Below are 26,044 nucleotides of genomic sequence, written 5' to 3'. Positions count from 1 at the left end.
GACGCCAAGGACGGGGCACCATTCCTCCCCGCCGACGCCAAGGACGGGGCACCATTCCTCCCCGCCGACGCCAAGGACGGGGCACCATTCCTCCCCGCCGACGCCAAGGACGGGGCACCATTCCTCCCCGCCGACGCCAAGGACGGGGCACCATTCCTCCCCACCGACGCCAAGGACGGGGCACCATTCCTCCCCACCGACGGGGCACCATTCCTCCCCACCGACGCCAAGGACGGGGCACCATTCCTCCCCACCGACGCCAAGGACGGGGCACCATTCCTCCCCACCGACGCCAAGGACGGGGCACCAATCCCCTCCACCGACGCCAAGGACGGGGCACCATTCCCCCCCCACCCAAAGCCAAGGACGGGGCACCATTCCCCCCCCCCACCCAAAGCCAAGGACGGGGCACCATTCCCCCCCCCCACCCAAAGCCAAGGACGGGGCACCATCCCCACCCAAAGCCAAGGACGGGGCACCATCCCCCCCCCCCCACCGACGACGGGGCACCATCCCCCCCCCCCCCCCACCGACGACGGGGCACCATCCCCCCCCCCCCACCGACGCCAAGGACGGGGCACCATCCCCCCCCCCCCCCACCGACGCCAAGGACGGGGCACCATCCCCCCCCCCCCCCCACCGACGCCAAGGACGGGGCACCATCCCCCCCACCGACGCCAAGGACTGGGTAACCATTCCCCCCCCCACCAACGCCAAGGACGGGGCACCATTCCCCCCCCACCGACGCCAAGGAAGGGGCACCATTCCTCCCCACCGACGCCAAGGACAGGGCACCATTCCTCCCCACCGACATCAATGGTGTAACTGTTTTTACTCCCACTTATACCTAAGCTTATGGCGTTGTTTACTCCCACTGAAACCAGGGCAGATCACATTCTGGCCCCCCAATTGAACATAAACGACAATCAGTGGAAAAATCTATACAACTATAGAACAATCAAAACGACAAATGAATACCTGCTGAAAACATCAATACACTAAAAAAAAAAACATTGCTCCTGGACAACTAGACCCCCCCCCAGTAGTCTTCACATGATTTCCGAAAGAGAAGATTGCATCCAGAATAAATTCTCTGACCAATATAGAAGAAAAAGGACAGAGAAATAGAAATAGTAAATCATTTTTATAGCTATCTAGACGTGGTTGCTGTCTATTTGTTGGAAGGGTCTTCCATATGGACCTCCATACAAGTTTGGCAGACATGGTCTTCTGGATAATTCCCTTCCCAGTGACCAGAAACACTGAAGTATTATCAACAAACAAGACCACGAGCGGTCCATCTGAGCGGCGTCTTTGGCAGCCACCCATCGTACTGGTATTAGTAAGCAGAGAGGTCGTCCCAGAGACCTTCATATCCCGAAGGGCCAGATTCAGCGCATTGTTCTGTACCGAGGAGCACAGGAAACGTTTTACTCCATACAATGCACACTGTATAGACATTCAGCCATCTTTATTACTGAACCTTGAAGATGACAAGGCAAACCTCCGATGACATTCCTTCTATTCATCGTGAAGGTTGCCGGCAACAAAAAAGTCCAAGGCTCGGGACGAGCTTCTCACGTGGAGGCAAGGCCACCGGTTCTTATTCATCAATAAGCCGCTAAGCATGAAACAGGCATGTCTACACATGTAGAATATATCATAGGATTACATCCAGTGTAAAGTCTACGGGATGCCAGACATGCTACACTACGGAGAATAATTCCAGGAATGTCTAGGTGGGAAAGCTTTCATCTCCACGTAGGGTGTCCATCCCCTCCTCCGATATCTACACTCGTTCCCATGTAGGTTCATCTATTCACCTCTAAAACCTCTATGATCATTAAAGCACAAGGGCTCGGGACGGGCCGCACTGTGGGGCCTGCGCACAAGGGCTCGGGACGGGCCGCACTGTGGGGCCTGCGCACAAGGGCTCGGGACGGGCCGCACTGTGGGGCCTGCGCACAAGGGCTCGGGACGGGCCGCACTGTGGGGCCTGCGCACAAGGGCTCGGGACGGGACGCACTGTGGGGCCTGCGCACAAGGGCTCGGGACGGGCCGCACTGTGGGGCCTGCGCACAAGGGCTCGGGACGGGACGCACTGTGGGGCCTGCGCACAAGGGCCCGGGACGGGACGCACTGTGGGGCCTGCGCACAAGGGCTCGGGACGGGACGCACCGCGGGGGCCTGCGCACAAGGGCTCGGGGCGTGATGCACCGCGGGGGCCTGCGCACAAGGGCTCGGGTCGGGACGCACCGCGGGGATCTGCGCGGGACACACAAGGGGGACGGGGCGGGACGCACAAGGGGGCATGCGCACAAGGGGGATGGGGCGGGACGCACAAGGGGGCATGCGCACAAGGGGGATGGGGCGGGACGCACCGCGGGGGCCTGCGCATGAGTGTTCTTATCCCATGCCAAGTAAATACAGCTGCAGGTCAGTGCCTGGAAGAAACTGGGTAGAAGATGTTGGACTCGTCGAGTGACGTAGGAACACTGAAGGGAGGTACCATATTTATCAGCGTATGACACGTGCCATCATTTTAAGAGAGAAGTGTCAGGAAAAAAAACGAAAAAAAATTTAAATTAAAAAAAAGAACTTTGAAGTAAGATAAGGGTCACCAGTCCATCAATGCAGCCTCGCCACTGCCAATCAATACAGCCTCGCCACTGCCGGATTACACAGCGCCACAATCTCCGCTGTACCTGGCGATCAGTCACACACAGTCCAGCCTCCTGTGACAGACAGAACAGTGGTCCAATCCCAGGCCGGGGCAATGGGTGACAGTGTCAGATACATAAAAGATCGCTGCTTTGTGTAATCCTGCTGCACCCCCCCCCTTTCCCAGACAGCAGGAATCGGCGTATAACACACACACCCAATTTCTCCCCGATTTTTAGGGGGGAACGTGCGTGTTATATGCCGATAAATACGGTATATACTGTGGGGTGTAGCTCCGCGTTTAGATATCAATATAATAGAGACATATACTTTTTTTTTTTAGGACAAATAAGGCTTTACTATGAAGTTACTGTCATTTTAACCACTTAAGGACCCGCTCATGTATATAAGCGTCCCGTTTTTAAAGATGGATATCTCGGTAACGGCAGCCGCTGCTGCCACAACCGAGATATCCATCTTTTGTTTGAGCGGTCCTGTAAACGATAAACGGTGGTCTCCGCGGCGGATTCGTTGCAAGATCACCGTTATCGGTGGTGAGAGAGGGGGCCCCCCCTCCCGCATCGGCGGAGGCGATCAGGTCCTGTCCCCTGCTCGGCTGGGATACGAGAGAGGGCAAGATGGCCCCTACCCGTCTCTATAGCATAGCAGGGCGGAAGCGACGTCAAAACATCACTTCCGCCCATGCTTCTTAAAGTGACATTTTCTTGTTGTCGTTTTTTTAATTTTTTTTTTTTGCATTTTAGTGTAAATATGAGATGTGACGTCTTTTTGACCCCAGATCTCATATATAAGAGGACCTGTCATGCTTTTTTTCCATTACAAGGGATGTTTACATTCCTTATAATAGGAATAAAAGTGACCCATTTTTTTCCCCCCCAAGTGTAAAAATGTATAAAATAAATAAGAAAATTCCCGACGAGCTTGCGCGCAGAAGGAAACGCATACGTGAGTAGCGCCCGCATATGAAAACGTTGTTCAAACCACACAAGTGAGGTATCACCGCGATCGTTAGAGCGAGAGCAATAATTCTAGCCCTATCCTCTGTAGCTCAAAAGATGCAACCTGTAGAATTTTTTCAACGTCGCCTATGGAGATATTTAAGGGTAAAAGTTTGTCGCCATTCCACAAGTGGGCACAATTTTGAAGCGTGACATGTTGGGTATCAATTTACTCAGCGTAACATTATCTTTCACAATATAAATCTGTCCCTCCGCTCTTGAGTGGTGGTGCTGCCATCTTCGGTAAGGAAATCAGAAAATTAAGCCTTGCGGCTTCAGTTCCTGGTTCCCTACTGCGCATGCGGGAGTCGCGCTGCACGATCCCCACTGGTCCCTGCTGTCTTCTGGGACCCGTGTGTCTCCCAGAAGACGGGGGGGGGGGCGACAGAGTAGGCGCCGGAAGTGACGTAGGTCACTGCGGTGATCTATGCCAGGAAATGAGAGCAAAATACCTGGATTACACAGGTATCTGCTCCCCCCTCCCCCTGAAAGGTGCCAAATGTGACACCGGAAGGGGGGTGTAGGATTCCAAAAGGTGAAAGTTCAATTTTTGGGTGGAACTCCACTTTAAGTCCTTGGCACAGAAATTCAAACAGTTTTCAGCACAACAGGTAGTAAGGAGGAAATCTTCCATGATAATGGAGGAGGAGGAGAAGTTTCCTCTCTGCAGAGATTTCCTATTACTTGCAGTTGGGTCTCTGGGACAGGAAATCTCAGCAATGGGGACAGGGCTATAAAAAAAAAAAAAAAAATCCCAATTCATCAAAAAAAAAAAAAGAAAAAAAAAAAAAAAAGAAGTTGTCTGGAGTTGCACAAATAAAGCCTTTATCTGGATGTCGTAACAACGCACACAATGCCGAACGTTACAAAAGAAGCCGATGTAGTAAAAAAACACACAACAAAGGTGAAAGAGAAAGCGACATTCTGCTGATTCAGCGTGTGGATTGTCCACAAAAGTCAGAGAGAACTTCTCCCCCCCCCCACCAGCCCCAAAACCCCCTTCATAAATATTAAAAAGACCAAGGCCCAGATTCACAACCGAGATACGACGGCGTAGCTCCAGATACGCCGTCGTATCTCTGCGTTGCGCCGTTGTATCTATGCGCCTGATTCATAGAATCAGTTCTGCATAGATATCCATTAGATCCGACAGGCGTAAGTCTCTTATGCCGTCGGATCTTAACTGCATATTTTTTTTGCCCGCTAGGTGGCGATTCCGTCGAATTCCACGTCGAGTATGTAAATTAGCTAGATACGCTAATTCCCGAACGTACGCGCGGCCGACGCAGTAAAGTTACGACGTTTACGCTAGGCTTTTCCCGGCGTAAAGTTGCCCCTGCTATATGGAGGAGCAGCCAATGTTAAGTATGGACGTCGTTCCCGCGTCGAAATTTGAAAAAGTTACGTCGTTTGCGTAAGTCGTCTGTGAATGGGGCTGGACGTCATTTACGTTCACGTCGAAACCAATGACGTCCTTGCGGCGTACTTTGGAGCAATGGAGAAATTCCACGGACGGCGCATGTGCCGTTCCGCAAAAACGTCAATCACGTCGGGTCACAGTAGTTTAACATAAAACACGCCCCCTGTTCCAAATTTGAATTAGGCGGGCTTACGCCGCCCGATTTACGATACGCCGCCGCAACTTACGGAGCAAGTGCTTTGAGAATACAGCACTTGTAAGTACTTGTACACAGCCCGTGTAAGTTGCGGAGGCATTTTTTTTTGTTACAGGGTATAAAAGAGAAGAGACGCCTCAAAGGCTGCATTCACACCTGAGCGTTTTGTCGCCTGAAGCGCGACGCTCAAAAACGCTAGAGGGGGAAAAAAATAAATACATTATTCCCTATGGAGAGGGTTCACATCTCCACTCCAAAATGCCTGACGCCGAACGCCTGAAGCTCAAACAAGTTCCGGACCCTTTTTTGTCACGCGTATCGGGCGGTTTGGTCGTTTTTGAGCGTTTCCATTTCCCATAGAAAGTAATGGAAACGCTTGATTCAAGCGACTAGCGCGACAACGAGCGTTTGCTACGGGCGTTTTGTCGCTTTAATCAATAGAACATTTCACCCAGGCAGAAGATAAAAAAAAAAATCTACCAACATAGCAACAAGTGATGAAAAGATGATAATTTTTCCTATTGGCTAAAATAAAAAACGTTGAAGTACAAAACGTCGGACGACGCTGTATGCAAAAGCGCAAATAATCACGGTCAGAGACTGAAGGCATGATACAGGAGAGACGGTCAGAGACTGAAGGCATGATACGGAAGACGGTCAGAGACTGAAGGCATGATACGGAAGACGGTCAGAGACTGAAGACATGATACGGGAGACGGTCAGAGACTGAAGACATGATACGGGAGACGGTCAGAGACTGAAGACATGATACAGGAGACGGTCAGAGACTGCAGACATGATACAGGAGACGGTCAGAGACTGCAGACATGATACGGAAGACGGTCAGACTGAAGACATGATACGGAAGACGGTCAGAGACTGAAGACATGATACGGAAGACGGTCAGAGACTGAAGACATGATACGGAAGACGGTCAGAGACTGAAGACATGATACGGAAGACGGTCAGAGACTGAAGACATGATACGGAAGACGGTCAGAGACTGAAGACATGATACGGAAGACGGTCAGAGACTGAAGACATGATACGGAAGACGGTCAGAGACTGAAGACATGATACGGAAGACGGTCAGACTGAAGACATGATACAGGAGACGGTCAGAGACTGAAGACATGATACAGGAGAGACGGTCAGAGACTGAAGACATGATTCAAGAGATGGTTAAAGACTGGAGACAGACATTACACGAGACTGAAAGAAATCACTACTATAACAGGGCAATAGGGAAAAACAGGATCTGTGTCTGCAGGGCCCCTAAAAAATGGGCCAAAGGGACTTATGCGGCCCCTGGGGCCACAGGTTGTGCCCCAGGGATATCGCGTGTTCCACCTTCAATAGAAGGTTTTAAAAAGAAACAAAGAAAGACTAATTAGGATGCAGATTCTGCGATGAGCTGCACATTGCCAAGCACATCTGCCAGCAACCCTCCAGAATGCGACACATTACAGCAATATTGCAATATTATTTCAACACCTCGGCTAGTTAGACCGTTCCGCAAGATCCCCGACAATCCTCAGAGGACAGAGGCCTGGCAACCCTCCTGCCTCCTCCTGACAACACACCGAGGCCAATTCTATACAAAGGAGACAAACACACACGGCCAATGACAGAGTACGTCACCATCGGGGATCAGGAGCTGGACGGGAAATGATAATCAGAAAGGGTTAAACCATTATTCCATTCAGCTAGTGTTGTTAGGCCTCGTTCACTACAGTGTACACCCATGGAGGGTCGCGTTTACCCCCTACGGGGGATGTACAGGCGTTCGTGTCCCCCCCTATGCAGGCAGACCCATTCATGTTAATTGGGAAGCAGCTGCTGCCACCCAATTCAACCACTTCAGCTTCGGATGATTTAAACCCCCCCCCCCCCCCCACATGACCAGGCCATTTTTGCGCAAGGGCACTGCGTTACTCCGACAATTGCCCGGCTGTGTGACGCTGTACCCACATAAAACGTTAGTCCTCCCCCCCCCCACAAATAGAGATTTATTTTGGTAATATTTAATCACCTCTGTGGTTTTTCTTTTTTTTTTGCGCTATAAACAAAACACGACCGACAAAGTAAAAAAAACAGCCAATAAACCTTCAAAAAAAAAAAAATAAAATAAATCACAATAAGCGTATATTGATTAGTTATAGTGTCTACAAACTAGAGCTGCACGATTCTGGCCAAAATGAGAATCACGATTTTTTTTGCTTAGAATGAAGATCACGATTCTCACGGCGTAAAATCTTTTACATTTATACAAAAAAAAAAAAAATGGGCTAACTTTGCAGGCTATTTTTTTTTTTTAAATTCATTAAGCCCTGGTTCACACTGGGTACGATTTGGAACGATTTGAGATGCGATTTGACATGTCAAATCGCATCTCAAATCGGCGGCCATTGTCGGCAATGGCACTGTCCTAATCAGTGCGACGCCGCATCTGCGATTTCAAAAAGTAGTTCCTGTACTACTTTTTGCGATTTGGGGCCGCGATTTACATTAAATTGCGGCCGAAATCGCGGCAAAATCGCAGCCGCAAAATCGCGGTAAAATCGCGCATTTTACCGCGATTTTGAATTTGCAGCAGTGTGAACCTAGGCCAGGGATAAGCAATTAGCGGACCTCCAGATGTTGCCAAACTACAAGTCCCATGAGGCATAGCGAGACTCTGAAAGCATCAAGCATGACACCCAGAGGCAGAGGCATGATGGGACTTGTAGTTTGGCAACAGCTGGAGGTCCGCTAATTGCTTATCCCTGACCTAGGCTAAAGTAATTTTTTCCCAAAAAATTGCATTTAAAAAGACTGCTGCGCAAATACAGTGCAACAAAAATAATTGCAACAACCGCCATTTTATTCTCTAGGGCAGGGATATGCAATTAGCGGACCTCCAGCTGTTGCAAAACTACAAGTCCCATCATGCATCTGCCTCTGGGTGTCATGCTTGTGGCTGTCAGAGTCTTGCTATGCCTCATGGGACTTGTAGTTCTGCAACAGCTGGAGGTCCGCTAATTGAATATCCCTGCTCTAGGGTCTCTACTAAAAAATGATATAAGGTTTGGGGGTTCTAAGTAATTTTCTAGCAAAAAAAAAAAAAAAATGATTTTAACTTGAAAAGAGCTGTCAGAAAAAGGTTTGGTGTTTAAGTGGTTAAACGTTCCTAATTTACATACAGAAGTCAATGTGATACAATGTTTAGACTTAACTTTCCACTGATAAAGAATGTTTTCAAAACTTGGCAGGCTGCCCAGACATTGACTTTTGGATGAGAGCAGAGAGGAAATTCTTTTCATGTCAAAGATTGTGAAACCCTGTGTCAAGAATCGCAACGGAAAAAGATCGCGATAACGATTCTTGACGATCAGCTCTACTACAAACTATGGGATATTTTTATTTATTTTTACTAGAAATGGCGGGGATCAGCGACCTCTAGCGGGACTAGAATATTCCATTGTAGCTCTGGCTGTATGTTTAGGGTCGTTGAACCTCCACCCCAGTCTCAGGTTTTCTTCTAAGATTGTCCTGTATTTGGCTCCATCCATCTTCCCATCAACTCTGACCAGCTTCCCTGTCCCTGCTGAAGAAAAGCATCCCCACCACATGATGCTGCCACCACCATGTTTCACGGTGGGGATGGTGTGTTCAGGGTGATGTGCAGTGTTAGTTTTCCCCACACATAGCATTTTGCTTTTAGTCCACAAAGTTCCATTTTAGTCTCATATGACCAGAGCCCCTTCTTTCACATGTTTGCTGTGTCCCCTCCCCCACATGGCTTCTCACAAACTGCAAACAGGACTTCTTATGTCTTCCTTTCTCCAATGTCTTTCTTCTTGTCACTCTTCCATAAAGGGCAGATTTGTGGAGAGACCACTAATAGTTGTCCTGTGGACAGATTCTCCCCCCTGAGCTGTGGATCTCTGCAGCTCCTCCAGAGTTACCATGGGCCTCTTGGCTGCTTCTCTGATGAATGCTCTCCTTGCCCGGCCCGGTCAGTTTAGGTGGACGGTCATGTCTTGGTAGGTTTGCTGTTGTGCCATACTCTTTCAATTTTCCGATGATGGATTGAACAGAAGCTCCGTGAGATGTTCAAAGCTTCGGAGATTTTTTTTTATAACCTAACCCTGCTTTATACTTCTCCACAACTTTATCCCTGACCTGTCTGGTGTGTTCCTTGGCCTTCATGATGCCGTTTGTTCCCTAAGGTTCTCTAACAAACCTCAGAGGGCTCCACAGAACAGCTGTATTTATACTGAGGTTAAATGACACACAGGTGGGCTCTATTTACTAATTAGGTGACTTCTGAAGGCAATTGGTTCCACTAGATTTTAGTTAGGGGCATCAGAGTAAAGGGGGCTGAATACAAATGCCCCACACTTTTCACATATTTATTTGTAAAAAAAAATTGAACCATTTATCATGTTTCTTCCACTTCACAATTATGTGACACTTTGTGTTGGTCTATCACAGGGGTCCCCAAACTTTCTAAGCAAAGGGCCCGTTTACTGTCCTTCAGAGTTTACGATGGCCGGACAGTGGTCCGTAGGAGTCGAAAATGTCCCGACATCAGTGGGAAAAATGAATGCCCTATTGCTTCAGTGTGAGTAATTGTGCCCCGTCATTGTGTCCCATTGTTGGTGTCATTAAGAAAAACTGTGCCCCTTCGTTGCTGTCATTGGGCCCCTTCGTTGGTGTCATTGAGAAAAACTGGGCCCCTTCGTTGGTGTCATTGAGAAAAACTGGGCCCCTTCGTTGGTGTCATTGAGAAAAACTGGGCCCCTCCGCTGCCGTCATCGGGCCCCTCCGCAGCCGTCATCGGGCCCCTCCGCAGCCGTCATCGGGCCCCTCCGCAGCCGTCAGTAGGAGAATATGTCCCATTGTTGGTATCAGTGGATTAAATAGTGCCCCAAGGGCCAGATAAAATCAAGCAAAGGGCCGCATCTGGCCCCCGGGCCGCAGTTTGGAGACCCCTGGTCTATCACATAAAATCCCAATGGGAGCTGCGGTGGCTCAACGCGATTGGCACTGCGCTGACAAGCCATTCACCTCTGCAGCTAGGGGTTCTGATCCCGGTCTCGGCTACATGTGAATTGAGTTTGGTGGTCTCAGCCCGGCTCCCGGTGGGTGTGCTATGCGAGGTAAAACTGCGCTTAGTACGCCCACCCCCCTCCCACAAAAACTACCACACTTACACGCACTCGAAATTGGATTAACATCACGCACTTTGACCACGCAGTCTCTAAAAAAGAGAGACGAAGGACTAACGGGGCTGGTTGAGCGGGCTAATCCTCTCACTCCCTTATAGGGAGTCCCTCTGCCCCGTTGGGCTTCAAAGCGGAGCAGGTAGGGCGGGCTGTGTGGGAGGACCCCACCCACCATTGCCACCCGGGGCATGGAGAAAGGTGGCAGATTGCCTCTGGGGGAGGCCTGCCTACTCCCAACTCCTGCAGTCCGGCTCCTCTCTCGAGTACACGCACAAAATACACTTTAAAAAAATAAATAAAATCCCAATAAAATAAATTTACATTTTTGGTTGTAACATGACAACATGTAACATGACAACACTGTAGAAGTCTAACATAGCATTTCTTCTACCTAACCGCTAATGAAGTTCCTTTCCATCTACAACACAATCCACCCAAATGAGGTTGCTGTATTCCCCGAGGGACGCTTTCCACCGCTCTCTGCACATGTGCGGAACGATTCCTGCCGCCTTCACTTCACTGTAAGAGATTCAACAAATGGAAGAGCAGCCTGACCGAGGCAACAATCCGACATCTACCCGACTTGTGTTTAGGGGGATAAAACACCATCATGATTAATTCATCAATAGGGGGGGGGGGGGGATAAAAATAAACGCCGGATCGCCCGCAGCACAAATCTCCCGCAAAGCCGAAAAAGCCGCAGGAAGCGTTTGATAATAGATGAGCGCCATGTACAGGAGGCCTGATAAGTGAGGAGCCTGTCATGACACCTGATAAATGAAGGCGGCTGTCTGATCTACAATCCTCATTAGATTCCCCCACTTTACAATATCCGATCTTCAATCCCCTCCCCCGAGTGAAAATCCAGCCGATACTCTCTATTCCGATTTCGCTGCACACTGTGGGCCAGATTCACGTAGCTGAGCGGCGGCGTAACGTATCGTAGATACGTTACACCGCCGCAATTTTTCATCGCAAGTGCCTGATTCACCAAGCAAGGCGGGCCAATTCAAATGGGCGTGTGCCATTTAAATTAGGCGCGCTCCCGCGCCGGACCTACCGTGCATGCTCCGTTTCCCGAACTCCCGCCGTGCTTTGCGTGAAGTGACGGCATTTTTTTGAACGGCGACGCGTGTAGCGTAATTCCGTATTCCCGGACGGCTTTTACGCAAACAACGTTATTTTTTAAATTTCGACGTGGGAACGACGGCCATACTTTACACAGCAACACGATTGCTGTGTAAAGTTAAGGCACCAAAAAAAACGACTAACTTTGCGACGGGAAACTAGAGTAGCGGCGACGTAGCGAACGCGAAAAACCGTTGTTGATCGCCGTAACTCCTAATTTGCATACCCGACGCTGGTTTACGACGCAAACTCCCCCCAGCGGCGGCCGCGGTATTGCATCGTAAGATCCCACAGTGTAAAACAATTACACCTGTCGGATCTTCTGGCTATCTATGCGACTGATTCTATGAAACAGTCGCATAGATAGAACAAGAGATACGACGGCGTATCAGGAGAAACGCCGTCATATCTGCTCTGTGAATCTGGCCCCGTGAGCTTCCTACCATGTGCATTAGAACCAAAACGATATACTTCAGAGCAAACCAGAGTGTATTGGGAGAACATCAGAATTGGAAAGTTGAGCATTCCCAGTCTTGCGTTCGTTTTTTTTTTTTTTAATGTTACGCCGAGTAAATTGATACCCAACATGTCACGCTTCAAAATTGCGTCCGCTCGTGGAATGCCGACAAACTTTTACACTTTAAAATCTCCATAGGCGACGTTTAAAAAATTCTACAGGTTGCATGTTTTGAGGTCTAGGGCTAGAATTATTGCTCTCACTCCAACGATCGCGGCGATACCTCACATGTGTAGTTTGAATACCGTTTACATATGCGGGCGTATGAGCTCGACGAGGTGCGTTTTCTGGCTCCTAACTTTTTTTAGCTGGCTCCTAGATTCCAAGCAAATTTGTCAAACCCTGACACACACAGAGATCGATCTCTCTCTCTCTCTCTCTCTCTCTATCTCTCTCTCTCTCTATCTCTCTCTCTCTCTATCTCTCTATCTCTCTATCTCTCTATCTCTCTATCTCTCTATCTCTCTATCTCTCTATCTCTCTATCTCTCTATCTCTCTATCTCTCTATCTCTCTATCTCTCTATCTCTCTCATAAAATGGAGATCGTTGTAATGTTTTATGTCACACTGTATTTGCACAGCGGTCTTTCAAATGCAATTGTTTGGGGAAAAATACACTTCATTTTATAATAAAATAAAAAAAACAGTAAAGTTAGCCCTTTTTTTGTACAATACGAAAGATGTTACGCCGTGAGAATCGAGATCTTTATTCTAAACCTCAAAAAATTGTGATTTTCATTTTAGCCAGAATCGTGCAGTTCTACACCCCCTTCACAACAACATTTTAGGCTTTAGTGCAGTGGCAGTCAACTTTGTTGATATGGTGGGCCTTGTGTGCGGCCCCCAACATCAAAAGGGCCACACAAAATTACATAAAAATTGTGTCAGGAACAGACAGACACACAGTGGATATAGACACGATACAGGAGACGGTCAGAGACTGCAGACACGAGACGGTCAGAGACTGCAGACACGAGACGGTCAGAGACTGCAGACACGAGACGGTCAGAGACTGCAGACACGAGACGGTCAGAGACTGCAGACACGAGACGGTCAGAGACTGCAGACACGAGACGGTCAGAGACTGCAGACACGAGACGGTCAGAGACTGCAGACACGAGACGGTCAGAGACTGCAGACACGAGACGGTCAGAGACTGCAGACACGAGACGGTCAGAGACTGCAGACACGAGACGGTCAGAGACTGCAGACACGAGACGGTCAGAGACTGCAGACACGAGACGGTCAGAGACTGCAGACACGAGACGGTCAGAGACTGCAGACACGAGACGGTCAGAGACTGCAGACACGAGACGGTCAGAGACTGCAGACACGAGACGGTCAGAGACTGCAGACACGAGACGGTCAGAGACTGCAGACACGAGACGGTCAGAGACTGCAGACACGAGACGGTCAGAGACTGCAGACACGAGACGGTCAGAGACTGCAGACACGAGACGGTCAGAGACTGCAGACACGAGACGGTCAGAGACTGCAGACACGAGACGGTCAGAGACTGCAGACACGAGACGGTCAGAGACTGCAGACACGAGACGGTCAGAGACTGCAGACACGAGACGGTCAGAGACTGCAGACACGAGACGGTCAGAGACTGCAGACACGAGACGGTCAGAGACTGCAGACACGAGACGGTCAGAGACTGCAGACACGAGACGGTCAGAGACTGCAGACACGATACAGGAGACGGTCAGAGACTGCAGACATGATACAGGAGACGGTCAGAGACTGCAGACACGATACAGGAGACGGTCAGAGACTGCAGACACGATACAGGAGACGGTCAGAGACTGCAGACATGATACAGGAGATGGTCAGAGACTGCAGACACGATACAGGAGATGGTCAGAGAGACGCAATTTTTAGGTACAGATACCTGTTGAGCTTATTTTCTTTTCCTTCTTGCTTCCGTGATGTTACGCCTTTTTATATTTCTATTGAAAATTTTGATTGTGAAAAGGGTGAATTTAGCGTTCTACACGGCTGCATTCTTTGTCAGACTGCTTTACTTTGTAGTTGCTGTCGTGGCATCACCCCATATACGCTTTCTACTTTACTATAGGTTTGTGTAACGGCAATTAATCTCCATAGGTGACACTCTAGGACCCCTTTCATACTGGGGCTGCGTTAGCGCTAAAGAACCGCTCGTTTTAGCGCTGTCTAAGTAGCGCTTTTCGACCCCCTCTTCCATACCGCGGACCCCCCCCCCTCTCCCATGCCACCAGTGCTGACCCCTCGTTCATGCCACCAGTGCCGACCCCTCGTTCATGCCACCAGTGCCGACCCCTCGTTCATGCCACCAGTGCCGACCCCTCGTTCATGCCACCAGTGGCCACCAGATACAGGAAGAAAGCATTCTATATTTTTGTTGCTGCGTTTTGCGATTTCCCGTCATACATAAAGTCATGTGTTGCGCCACCCGTACCCATCAGGCTTGGTAAAGAGCCCAAATGTGAATGACACTTGTATGACAGCGACGGGCATTCCTGCCTCTGAATAGTTTACAATCTGTGCATTCCACTACACCGCAGTTCTGCAACCTCAGCGCCTTCCACAGACAGAACGCCAGTCAATCATTCACTACTTCATACTCATTACCAAACAGTTAGATCTAGTTTACACTTGTGGTTGTGGGGGTAGGGCAGTAAAAATGAAATAAAAATAAAGTCAGTTAAGCTTCGTTTCTACCCCCCTTAACCTGCAAAGGTAGACACCATACATCACTGGACTGTCGCTGGTTATACTGGGATGATATACAGCTGCAGGCATCAACCCAGTACTGGTTTTTGGAGCCCGATGGCTCTCTAGTAAAAATTAATTCTAGCGGCTAAGTGGCGTCTGGTGGATTTTTGTTTTGGGGAGGGGGCAGCGGCGGCGGGGGGGAATCAGGCAGGCGCACACGGTGGCGGGGGGGGGGGGGGGGAATCAGGCAGGCACACAGCGGCGGCGGGGGGGAATCAGGCAGGCGCACACGGTGGCGGGGGAATCAGGCAGGCGCACACGGTGGCGGGGGGGGCGGGGGAATCAGGCAGGCACACAGCGGCGGCGGGGGAATCAGGCAGGCACACAGCGGCGGCGGGGGAATCAGGCAGGCGCACACGGTGGCGGGGGGGGGGGGGGAATCAGGCAGGCACACAGCGGCGGCGGGGGGGAATCAGGCAGGCGCACACGGTGGCGGGGGAATCAGGCAGGCGCACACGGTGGCGGGGGGGGCGGGGGAATCAGGCAGGCACACAGCGGCGGCGGGGGAATCAGGCAGGCACACAGCGGCGGCGGGGGAATCAGGCAGGCACACAGCGGCGGCGGGGGAATCAGGCAGGCACACAGCGGCGGCGGGGGAATCAGGCAGGCACACAGCGGCGGCGGGGGAATCAGGCAGGCACACAGCGGCGGCGGGGGGGTTGACAGGCAGCGTCTTTTTAAAAAAATTTTTTAAAAAAATTACTTTTTGCCATAATAAACATCCCCCCAAAAAAAAAATATTATATATATATATATATAATATATATTTCCTCAGTTTAGGCCGATACGTCTTTTTATACTTTTCGTAAATATATATATATATATATATATATATATATACACACACACACACACCTCTATAGCACCCTACCCCTCTATCTATATATGTTTGGGGATCGTACGTTTTCTAGCACAAAATAAGTAAGCAAGTCACAATCACACAACCATTTGTATCTAAACACACGCTTGCAATCACTCCGGGGTGAGTTGATTGGTCACCGACCTTCCAGATTTGGAGAAATCATTGCGATTTTGGGCAGGTCACATGACACACTGCAGGCTCGCGTCGTCTTTTCTGGATACATCGGACATTCTTCGATCGCACGGTGTACATAATCTCATGTCCTAAGGAACGGTAATGTGAAGACACGCCAAAATCATGTTATAAGATCATTGTCACAAATCCCTTTAAACTAAGCCGGGTTTGGATTTGCCTGTAAGCTGATTGGACGGAGACGCATTGGCACCATCGCAGAACGCTGCTCATACAGACAGCAAATTAGAGAGAGAAAAAAAAACCGCAATGAATGAGTTGGATGTTGTCAATCAAGCTGCTAACAAATTTACTAAAGGATCGAAAGTGACACTATGGCAGGGGGTCTCCAAACTGCGGCCCGGGAATCAGATGGCCACCTTTGCTGGCTTTTATGTGGTCCTCTATTCCTCCTCCTGACTCTCCTGTAGTCCAAGGGAGGGGGCGAGCACGACACTCCACACCAGGGAGAAAGCCTTGCATTACTGTGTGGAGTTACAGACAGAAGAACAGGAAGTGAGGATTTCTCAGAAGAAATAAGGACATTTAAAAGCAAAATGGAAGGATGAGGTAAGTGAAGGAGGACGGCACTAAAGTACAGGAAGATATTTAGGAAAATATTTTTTTACCTTTACAACCCCTTTAATGGTTAAACTTCCTTCATCTACACGCCAGTTCTTTCCTTTTATAAAAGAACGCAAAGATACTTTGTTTCCACTTATTTGTGTGTTGTAGTAAAACTTGGCCGGTGACTTGTCCTTAAGGTTCCCCTAACAGGGAAGTTCCTTCAAGGACTGCGCAGGCGCAAACTTGCCGACTGGCCACTTACCTCGAAATCCACGTCTCCCTGGATGCCGGCCGAGGTTCGGAGATTTCCGTCGGCAAGTTTGCGCCTGCGCAGTAATTGAAGGAACTTTCCCGTTAGCCGGAACCATCTCGCCAGATCAGATTGCGCCTGCGCAGGAACTTCCACGATAGCCGGAACCAGATCGTCAGATCACCGGCTGCCTGGATTTTTGTTTTCCCAGCTGTGAGAACTCTGCACTTGTTAGAAAGATCGCGACGGTAAAAAGATGGCGATTTCGATTCCTCACGAATAATCGTGCAACTTTACGTCGCGAGAATCGGAATCTTTATTCTAAGCAAAAAAAGTCGCAATTCTCGTTTTAGCCGGAATAATGCCGCTTACAGACCTCCTGCTGTGATCTACGGAAGATCAATATTGCGCAGGTGAAAACAATTGATATAAGTGACCAAAAAGCTACTGGCAAGAACATAACAGCTTGTGTAAAAACATAATAAAGTACAAACACATTGAGTGACAAACAAGGACGAGTATCCGCATAGTGTAAAGTTTCTGTATAGTTTCCCAGGCTGGGATCTGCTGGTCAAAGATCAGGCTGGAGTGGTGGTGATGGACATAGACTCCGCTCCTACATGTTTCGCCAAATATAACGTCATCGCTCCTGATGACGTCATATCTGACAAAACATGTAGGAGCGGAGTCTATATCCAACACCACCACTCCAGCCTGTGGAGTCAATGTCAAAACCATAGCCTGCTGTGAACCCACGCAGGCTTTCCGTTCAGGTCCTTCTGTCAGTTTTACCTGATCGGAGCCTCCATTCACTTCTATGGGGCAGTGGATGCGAGCGGTGACATGTCCGCTGTCACCCACTGCTATCCGATCCAGTCTGTGAAATCCAGTCCGGATGGAGACCATGTTTTCCATCCATCTAGCGCAGGGGGCTGCAAACTGCGGCCCGGGGGCCAGATGAGGAACTTTGCTTGCTTTTATGCGGCCCTCTGGGTTTCATCCACGGATACCTAGAGGTCGACCGATGTGGGTTTTTTTCTGGCTGATGCCGATATTTGGAAATCGGGCGGCCGATGGCCGATGTGTTGCCGATTTTTGCGGCCGATATTTTAGGCCGATTTTTTTTTTCTCATCTCAAAAAACCTAGGGTGGGGACGAGATAATTGTTTAGGGTGGAGAGGTGGGGTGCAGCCTGTCAGTGCCACATCAGTGCCCACCAGTGCCACCTATCAGTGTCCATCAGTGCCACCTCATTGGTGTCCATCGGTGTCCACCAATGCACCCCATCAGTGCCAACCAGTGCATCAGTGCCAACCAGTGCATCAGTGCCAACCAGTGCATCAGTGCCAACCAGTGCATCAGTGCCAACCAGTGCATCACCTCATCGCCCACCTCATCAGTGCCTCACATCAGTGCCCAATTACAGCCCAATGTCATTCACTGACACCTCATCAATGCCCACCAGCGGAGCGCTCTAGGCTCCGTTCCATCTCCTAGCACAAGAAAGCTCCATTCGTCCCTGGCCCTGACGTGCTGCCCCGCCTCTGCCTACAATCCCCAGAATGCCGAGCGGGCCGGTAACAGCCAATCAGCGGCCACCGCTGCCGACATCCTCCACTCCGAAAAAAACGCCCTGCTCTGCCTACAAACCTCAGAAGGCAGAGCGGGCCACCAGTTACCGGCCCGCGCTGCATTCTGGGGTTTGTAGGCAGAGGCAGGGCGCGCAGCACGTCAGGGGACGTTTTTTTTTTACAGTGTAGGATGTCGGCAGCGGCAGCCGCCGATTGGCTGTTACAGGCCTGCTGGTTGGCTGCCGACTTCCTTAGGCTGCATTCACACCTGAGCGACAAAACGCCCGACGCTTTTGCCGCTAGAGGGGAGAATTCCCATTGCTGTCTATGGAGATGGTTCACATCTCATAGACGCCGAACGCCTGTAAAAAAGTCCCGGACCCTTTTTTTCAGGCAACATTGGCGTTCGCCCATTGACAGCAATGGGAAGAGTTTAAAAAAAAAAAAATGAAAGTTTCACACTCGCTGCAAAATACGCCGCGTACACCAAACGCGGCTGTCGCTCAGGTGTGAATGCAGCCTAAAACTAAAAAAAAAAAAAAAATCAGCAGATAGCAGCGAGCGGGCCCCTCCTCCTCTGAGGAGAACAGAAAGAGAGGAGGGCCGCCGCGCTGGGTGTACCAAGATGGTACACCCAGCACCCACAGCATCAGGAAAGGCCGTGGCTTCGGCCTAGCTCCGGATCCGTGGCACCGCTAGCGGCCATGTTAAATATCGGCCGATGCCGATTTCTCCAAAACGGCCAAATATCGGTCGACCTCTAGACATAATCCCCCCACTCACACCAATGAAAGAACACAATTCCTCCCAATTACACCAATGACGGGGCACAGTTTCTCCCAATGACACCAATGATGGGGTACTATTCCTCCCAGTGAAACAAATGACGGGGCACTACACCTTCCAATGACAGCAACAATGGGGGGACAATTTCTTCCAATTACACCAATGATGGGGTCCAGTGACACCAATGACAGGGGACAATTCCTCCCACCGAGACAAACAATGGGGCATTATTTTTCTCTCAATGATGTTGGGACCTTTTCTACTCCCAACGGCCTCAGTTCGGCCCCCCTCAAATCTGAAGGACAGAAAACCAGCCCTTCGTTTAGAAAGTTTGGAGACCCTTGGTCTAGCGGATCGGATGAAAATGGACAGGCGGTGCGTTTTCATCCGTTGTCCGCTCTGACAGGTCCGTCTCTGTACAGTAGGGCTGCACGATTCTGGGAAAAATGAGAATCGCGATTCTTTTGCTTAAAATGAAGATCACGATTCTCAATTTTTTTTTTTACTGTGGTAATATTCATTATATTATAAGGGACAGTGGTTGCCGGTATTTTAAGTCCACACTCCTCATAGGCTCACATCACATGCCCCCCTTTAATAGCCTGACTGCAGTGTCATCTGCAAGGTCTGGGGTAGCTGACTGTGGTTATATTGATAATATGGGTAGCTGACTCCGACTGTGTGGTAATATTCATAATATATTACACTGATAGTGGTTGCTGGTCTTTTAAGTCCACTCCTCACGGGCCCCCTTTAATAGCCTGACAGTAAGACAGGCTATGAAAGGGGGGCATGTGAGCCTGTGAGCCGAGGAGTGGATTTAAATTACCGCCGACCACTGTCCCTTATTATGAATATTATTATTACCACAGTCTGAGTCAGCAACCCATATTATCAATATTACCACAGTCAGCTACCCCAGACTCTGGGAAGCAGACGGTGGTAATATTCATAATAAGGGACAGTGGTTGCCGGTATTTTAAGTCCACTCCTCGGATCACAGGCTCACATGCCCCCCTTTCATAGAATGACTGCAAGGTCTGGGCCTGGCTGGGGTAGTTAACTCTCACTGTGGTCACTGGTGTTCATGATATATTATGTACATACATTGTATACACTGCTTAACGCAAGGAAACTCACTGTGTTTTGGAGACTGTAGTGACGGGTGACACCTGCTGAAGACAGAGCTGTAGCCGGCTCCTCCTCTCTCGTTCCTCCCTCTGTGCCCCCTCCAGTTCCTCTCTGCCCTCACTATTGATGGATGGACTGGCCGGTCTGGTGAGGGTGGTGTCACTAGAGTCCCGGAAAGGTGCATGTAGTGTGCGGTGCCCCACTCCTCCTCCGCCGTTTCAAAACATTTTCCCGCCGGCCGAGAAGCGTGGTGGTACCACCCACGCCCAGGCATCACGCTGCATCTGAAAACTGACATCAGTTCCAGTTGCTGACGTCAGTTCCTTTTTCCGCCGTTTGCGTTCCACACTGGTTACGTGGAACCGGCGGTGACAATAAGAATCGCCTGTCATCCCGCGGGGAGATCGTGGACGGGGAGAATCGAGATCGCGATTCTCTCCGCGATTATTCGTGCAGCTCTACTGTACAGTGAGCGGAGACGAACCCGTCATCCGGGGGATGAATGCTACAAATATCTCCATATTGCAACATTTCTGAAACATTAAAAGAACTGCAGTCCGCTCACATAATTTGTAATAAAGACATCTTTGCCATTCTGAAGCTTCCCTCCAACTACTTTGCATATTTTATATATACTGTGATTCTGTACTTGTCAAATATGCTGCAGAAATCTCCCTCCACCGAGTCTGGCTGCAGCCATTTTAACTGTGGGCAGATGCTGTCTGTTCACTTCCTGGATTTAGAGAGAGACTGCCCCGTAGACTTCAATAATGCCGCAACACCGAGGAGTACAGAAACATCACACATCTGTACCCGGCGATGTGTACCAACGTGTGACCGACGGGCCGCACAGAACCCCAGACATCACACATCTGTACCCGGCGATGTGTACCAACGTGTGACCGACGGGCCGCTTAGAACCACAGACATCACAATACCCAACCTGAGCCGAGATCACCGGATCTCATTGTAACCGAAACAGAGAGCTGCAGGAATGTCGTCTGTCAGGGGAATCCACAAAGTAACTTTCCTTTCACTTTCTCCCGGATGTTACAATTTGATACTTTTATTACACAAGTTTTTATCCTCACCACACAAGTCTGACCCCGGAGTCTGCACCCCCCCAGCACCCCCCGGATCACCCCAACACCCACATCATCCGGGGCACCAATTCTACATGTGCTGGGCCACCGACCCCCCACACCAACCACACCCCTTAACCTCAGTGCGCCCAATCACCCCAACCCCAGGTAACCACCCCCAAGTCAAGCCTCAATGCCAGCGCAGCCTCAGCTCACCCCAACACCAATGTTCTCCCCAACCCCTGAGGAACCAACCCCCCCCCCCCCAAACCAAGCACACCACATAAGCTACAACTCAATCTCTCAACACCAACCAGCCACGGCTCGCCCCATCCCCAGGGGGCCACACCTTGACCCGAGGGCACCTAAAGGCCCCAAACCTCACCAATCTGTCACACCGTATCCCAGAGAACCAACCACACCTCGCTCTGCACCCACCTTATCCCAGAGAACCCAGCACACCTCGCTCTGCACCAACCTTATGCCAGAGAACCCACCACACCTCGCTCTGCACCCACCTTATCCCAGAGAACCCAGCACACCTCGCTCTGCACCAACCTTATGCCAGAGAACCCACCACACCTCGCTCTGCACCCACCTTATGCCAGAGAACCCACCACCCCCCACTCTGCACCCACCTTATCCCAGAGAACCCACCACACCTCGCTCTGCACCCACCTTATGCCAGAGAACCCACCACACCTCGCTCTGCACCCACCTTATCCCAGAGAACCCACCACACCTCGCTCTGCACCCACCTTATCCCAGAGAACCCACCACACCTCGCTCTGCACCCACCTTATCCCAGAGAACCCACCACACCTCGCTCTGCACCCACCTTATCCCAGAGAACCCACCACACCTCGCTCTGCACCCACCTTATCCCAGAGAACCCACCACACCCCGCTCTGCACCCACCTTATCCCAGAGAACCCACCACACCTCGCTCTGCACCCACCTTATGCCAGAGAACCCAGCACACCTCGCTCTGCACCAACCTTATGCCAGAGGACCCACCACACCTCGCTCTGCACCCACCTTATGCCAGAGAACCCACCACCCCCCACTCTGCACCCACCTTATCCCAGAGAACCCACCACACCTCGCTCTGCACCCACCTTATCCCAGAGAACCCACCACACCTCGCTCTGCACCCACCTTATCCCAGAGAACCCACCACACCTCGCTCTGCACCCACCTTATCCCAGAGAACCCACCACACCGCGCTCTGCACCCACCTTATGCCAGAGAACCCAGCACACCTCGCTCTGCACCAACCTTATGCCAGAGAACCCACCACACCTCGCTCTGCACCCACCTTATGCCAGAGAACCCACCACCCCCCACTCTGCACCCACCTTATCCCAGAGAACCCACCACACCTCGCTCTGCACCCACCTTATGCCAGAGAACCCACCACACCTCGCTCTGCACCCACCTTATCCCAGAGAACCCACCACACCTCGCTCTGCACCCACCTTATCCCAGAGAACGCACCACACCTCGCTCTGCACCCACCTTATCCCAGAGAACCCACCACACCCCGCTCTGCACCCACCTTATCCCAGAGAACCCACCACACCCCGCTCTGCACCCACCTTATCCCAGAGAACCCACCACACCTCGCTCTGCACCCACCTTATGCCAGAGAACCCACCACACCTCGCTCTGCACCCACCTTATGCCAGAGAACCCACCACACCTCGCTCTGCACCCACCTTATGCCAGAGAACCCACCACACCTCGCTCTGCACCCACCTTATGCCAGAGAACCCACCACACCTCGCTCTGCACCCACCTTATGCCAGAGAACCCACCTCGCTCTGCACCCACCTTATGCCAGAGAACCCACCACACCTCGCTCTGCACCCACCTTATGCCAGAGAACCCACCACACCTCGCTCTGCACCCACCTTATGCCAGAGAACCCACCACACCTCGCTCTGCACCCACCTTATCCCAGAGAACCCGCTACACCTCGCTCTGCACCCACCTTATCATAGAGAACCCACCACACCTCGCTCTGCACCCACTGTATACCAGAGAACCCACCACACCCCGCTCTGCACCCACCTTATCCCAGAGAACCCACCACACCTCGCTCTGCACCCACCTTATCCCAGAGAACCCACCACACCCCGCTCTGCACCCACCTTATCCCAGAGAACCCACCACACCTCACTCTGCACCCACCTTATCCCAGAGAACCCACCACACCTCGCTCTGCACCCACCTTATGCCAGAGAACCCACCACACCTCGCTCTGCACCCACCTTATGCCAGAGAACCCACCACACCTCGCTCTGCACCCACCTTATGCCAGAGAACTCACCTCGCTCTGCACCCACCTTATGCCAGAGAACCCACCACACCTCGCTCTGCACCCACCGTATCCCAGAGAACCCACCACACCTCGCTCTGCACCCACCGTATGCCAGAGAACTCACCACACCTCGCTCTGCACCCACCTTATGCCAGAGCTTACTCCGCACCTCGCTCTGCACCCACCTTATCCCAGAGAACCCACCATACCTCGCTCTGCAGAGAACCCACCACACCTCACTCTGCACCCACCTTATGCCAGAGCTTACTCCGCACCCATCTGTCACACCTTATCCCAGAGAACCCACACATCACCCCTCTCCCTGATTTCAATGCGCCCGCACGCCACGGCCCGTCCTGATCTCAATGCGCCCGCACGCCACAGCCCGCCATGATCTGCGCAATGCAACGGCTCGCCTTGATCTCAATGCGCCCGCATGCCACAGCACTCCCCAACCCACCCGCCACACCCTGGCTCTCCCTAGTTTCAAAACACCCCACAGTTCTCGCAAACCCAGCACACATACTGACACACCTTGCCCCCAGGGCACCCACGAATCTCTCTACACCCTAACCCCAACGCACCCCCAAACCAGACCTCTTTCCAACCTCAGCGCACCCACCGCCCCTAACCCCTGCACACCCACATATCACACCTTGCTGTGCGCCCAGCGCACCCACGTGGCACACCAGGCCCCAACCTTGGTGCACCTACATATCACACCTCGCTCTGCTCCCACATGGCACATAGGGGCCTCGGCACACCTCGCTCTGCACCCGCGCGGCACATAGGGGGCCCCAACCTTGGAGCGCCCATGCGGGCGCCCCAACCCGGCACACCCGTTCCCAACCTCAGCGCTCCCGCGCAGCACACTGGGCCTCGGCATGCCCACATAGAACACCTCACTCTGTGCCTAGTGCTCCCAGGTGGCACACAGGGCCCCAACTCACCTGGCTTTACGTCCAGCGCCCCCGCGGGGGCACATGGGCCCCAACCTTGGCAAGCCCACACGACACCCGTTCCCAACCTCAGCGCTCCCACGCAGCACACTGGGCCCCAACCTCGGCATGCCCACATATAACACCTCACTCTGCGCCTAGCGCTCCCAGGTGGCACACAGGGCCCCAACCTCAACTCACCTGGCTCTGCGTCCAGCGCTCCCGCGGGGGCACATGGGCCCCAACCTTGGCAAGACACACGACACCCGTTCCCAACCTCAGCCTGCCCTCCTCGCTCTGCTCCCACACAGCACACCGGGCCCCAACCTCGGCATGCCCACATATAACACTTCACTCTGCGGCTAGCGCTCCCACGTGGCACACAGGGCCCCAACCTCAACTCACCTGGCTCTGCGCCCAGCGCACCCTCGTGGCACATGGGCCCCAACCTTGGCGCGCCTACGCGGCACACCTGTTCCCAACCTCAGCGCTCCCACATATCACACCTCGCTCAGCGCACCAACGCGGCACATGGGCCCCAACCATGGTGCGCCCACATATCACACCCCGGTGTACAGTCTCTCTGGTTTTGGGGCGAATACACCCCCAGCAGGAAGGCACCCCACAACCCCAGTGATGTCATAGTCCCCCCTCAGTGATGTCAAACATACAGGCCCCTCCCTCCCCTTTGGGCCCCTCCTCACCTCGGGCTCCACCACCTCATGGTAGGCGGGCGGTGGCTCGTAGCTCCTCCCCCCGCCGTACTCCAGCCCGGGCCGCTCGTTGGTCAGCAGCGCCACCGCCTCGTTGATGTCGTTGTTGGCGAGGCGCAGCGCCGTGCGGATGGCTGCCGGCTCCGAGAAGCCCATACACAGCAGGGTGGTCATGTGCTGCTCCTCCTCACTCTCCATCCCGGGCGATCCTCCTCCTTCGCCGCCGCCACTATTCACACCGCCCGCCTCACCCGAGCCGCTCTGCGCGCCGCCATCACTCCGGCCAGCCTGCCCTGGCGACACGCCCACCGCCGCCGCCGCCGCTCTAACGTGACAGCTCACGTGACCGGCCGCCATGTTGCGCTTGGCGGAGAGCTGACAGCCGAGAGAACCATGATGTGGTTGGCGGAGCCAGGGCACGTCATGGCGTAACTGGAGGCGGGGCTGCGTGACAGGAGTGCCGCCATACTGTGATTGGCAGGTTGTTCTGTCGACTTAGCCAACATGTCAGAAACTCCAAATACGTCACTTCCTGTTTATTTAAACCACGAGTAATTATAGATTAGGCAGGTCATGGCTCGCCCCGGAAGTGTGGGCGGAGTCTAGTGACATGTGATTGGAAAGGAGAGGAAGTCAGCCGCCATGTTGTGGCTGGCCAAATATCTGTCCATCCGGAATGTGACACTGGCAGCCATGTTGTGGTTGGTCGGGTTCCTGTCCCAACAAGAAACTGATGCAG

General features: G+C 51.9%; 1 protein-coding gene across 7 annotated transcripts in view; it reads right to left on the bottom strand.

The window, feature by feature from the left end:
- USP24 (ubiquitin specific peptidase 24) overlaps window positions 1-25,605 on the bottom strand; it is a 169,816-nt gene extending 144,211 nt beyond the window's left edge. For all 7 annotated transcript variants that reach the window (XM_040360859.1, XM_040360863.1, XM_040360860.1 and 4 more), the window contains exon 1: window positions 25,297-25,605. In XM_040360859.1, coding sequence (XP_040216793.1) covers window positions 25,297-25,503 — 207 coding nt within the window. In that variant the 5' untranslated portion in view covers window positions 25,504-25,605. The remainder of the gene's footprint in view (window positions 1-25,296) is intronic.
- Window positions 25,606-26,044: the final 439 nt, after the last annotated feature.

This window comes from Rana temporaria, chromosome 7, assembly GCF_905171775.1.
Source record: "Rana temporaria chromosome 7, aRanTem1.1, whole genome shotgun sequence".
Taxonomy (NCBI): domain Eukaryota; kingdom Metazoa; phylum Chordata; class Amphibia; order Anura; family Ranidae; genus Rana; species Rana temporaria.
Note: the sequence above shows the minus strand (reverse complement) of the source record. Positions and strands in the feature narration are given on the sequence as shown.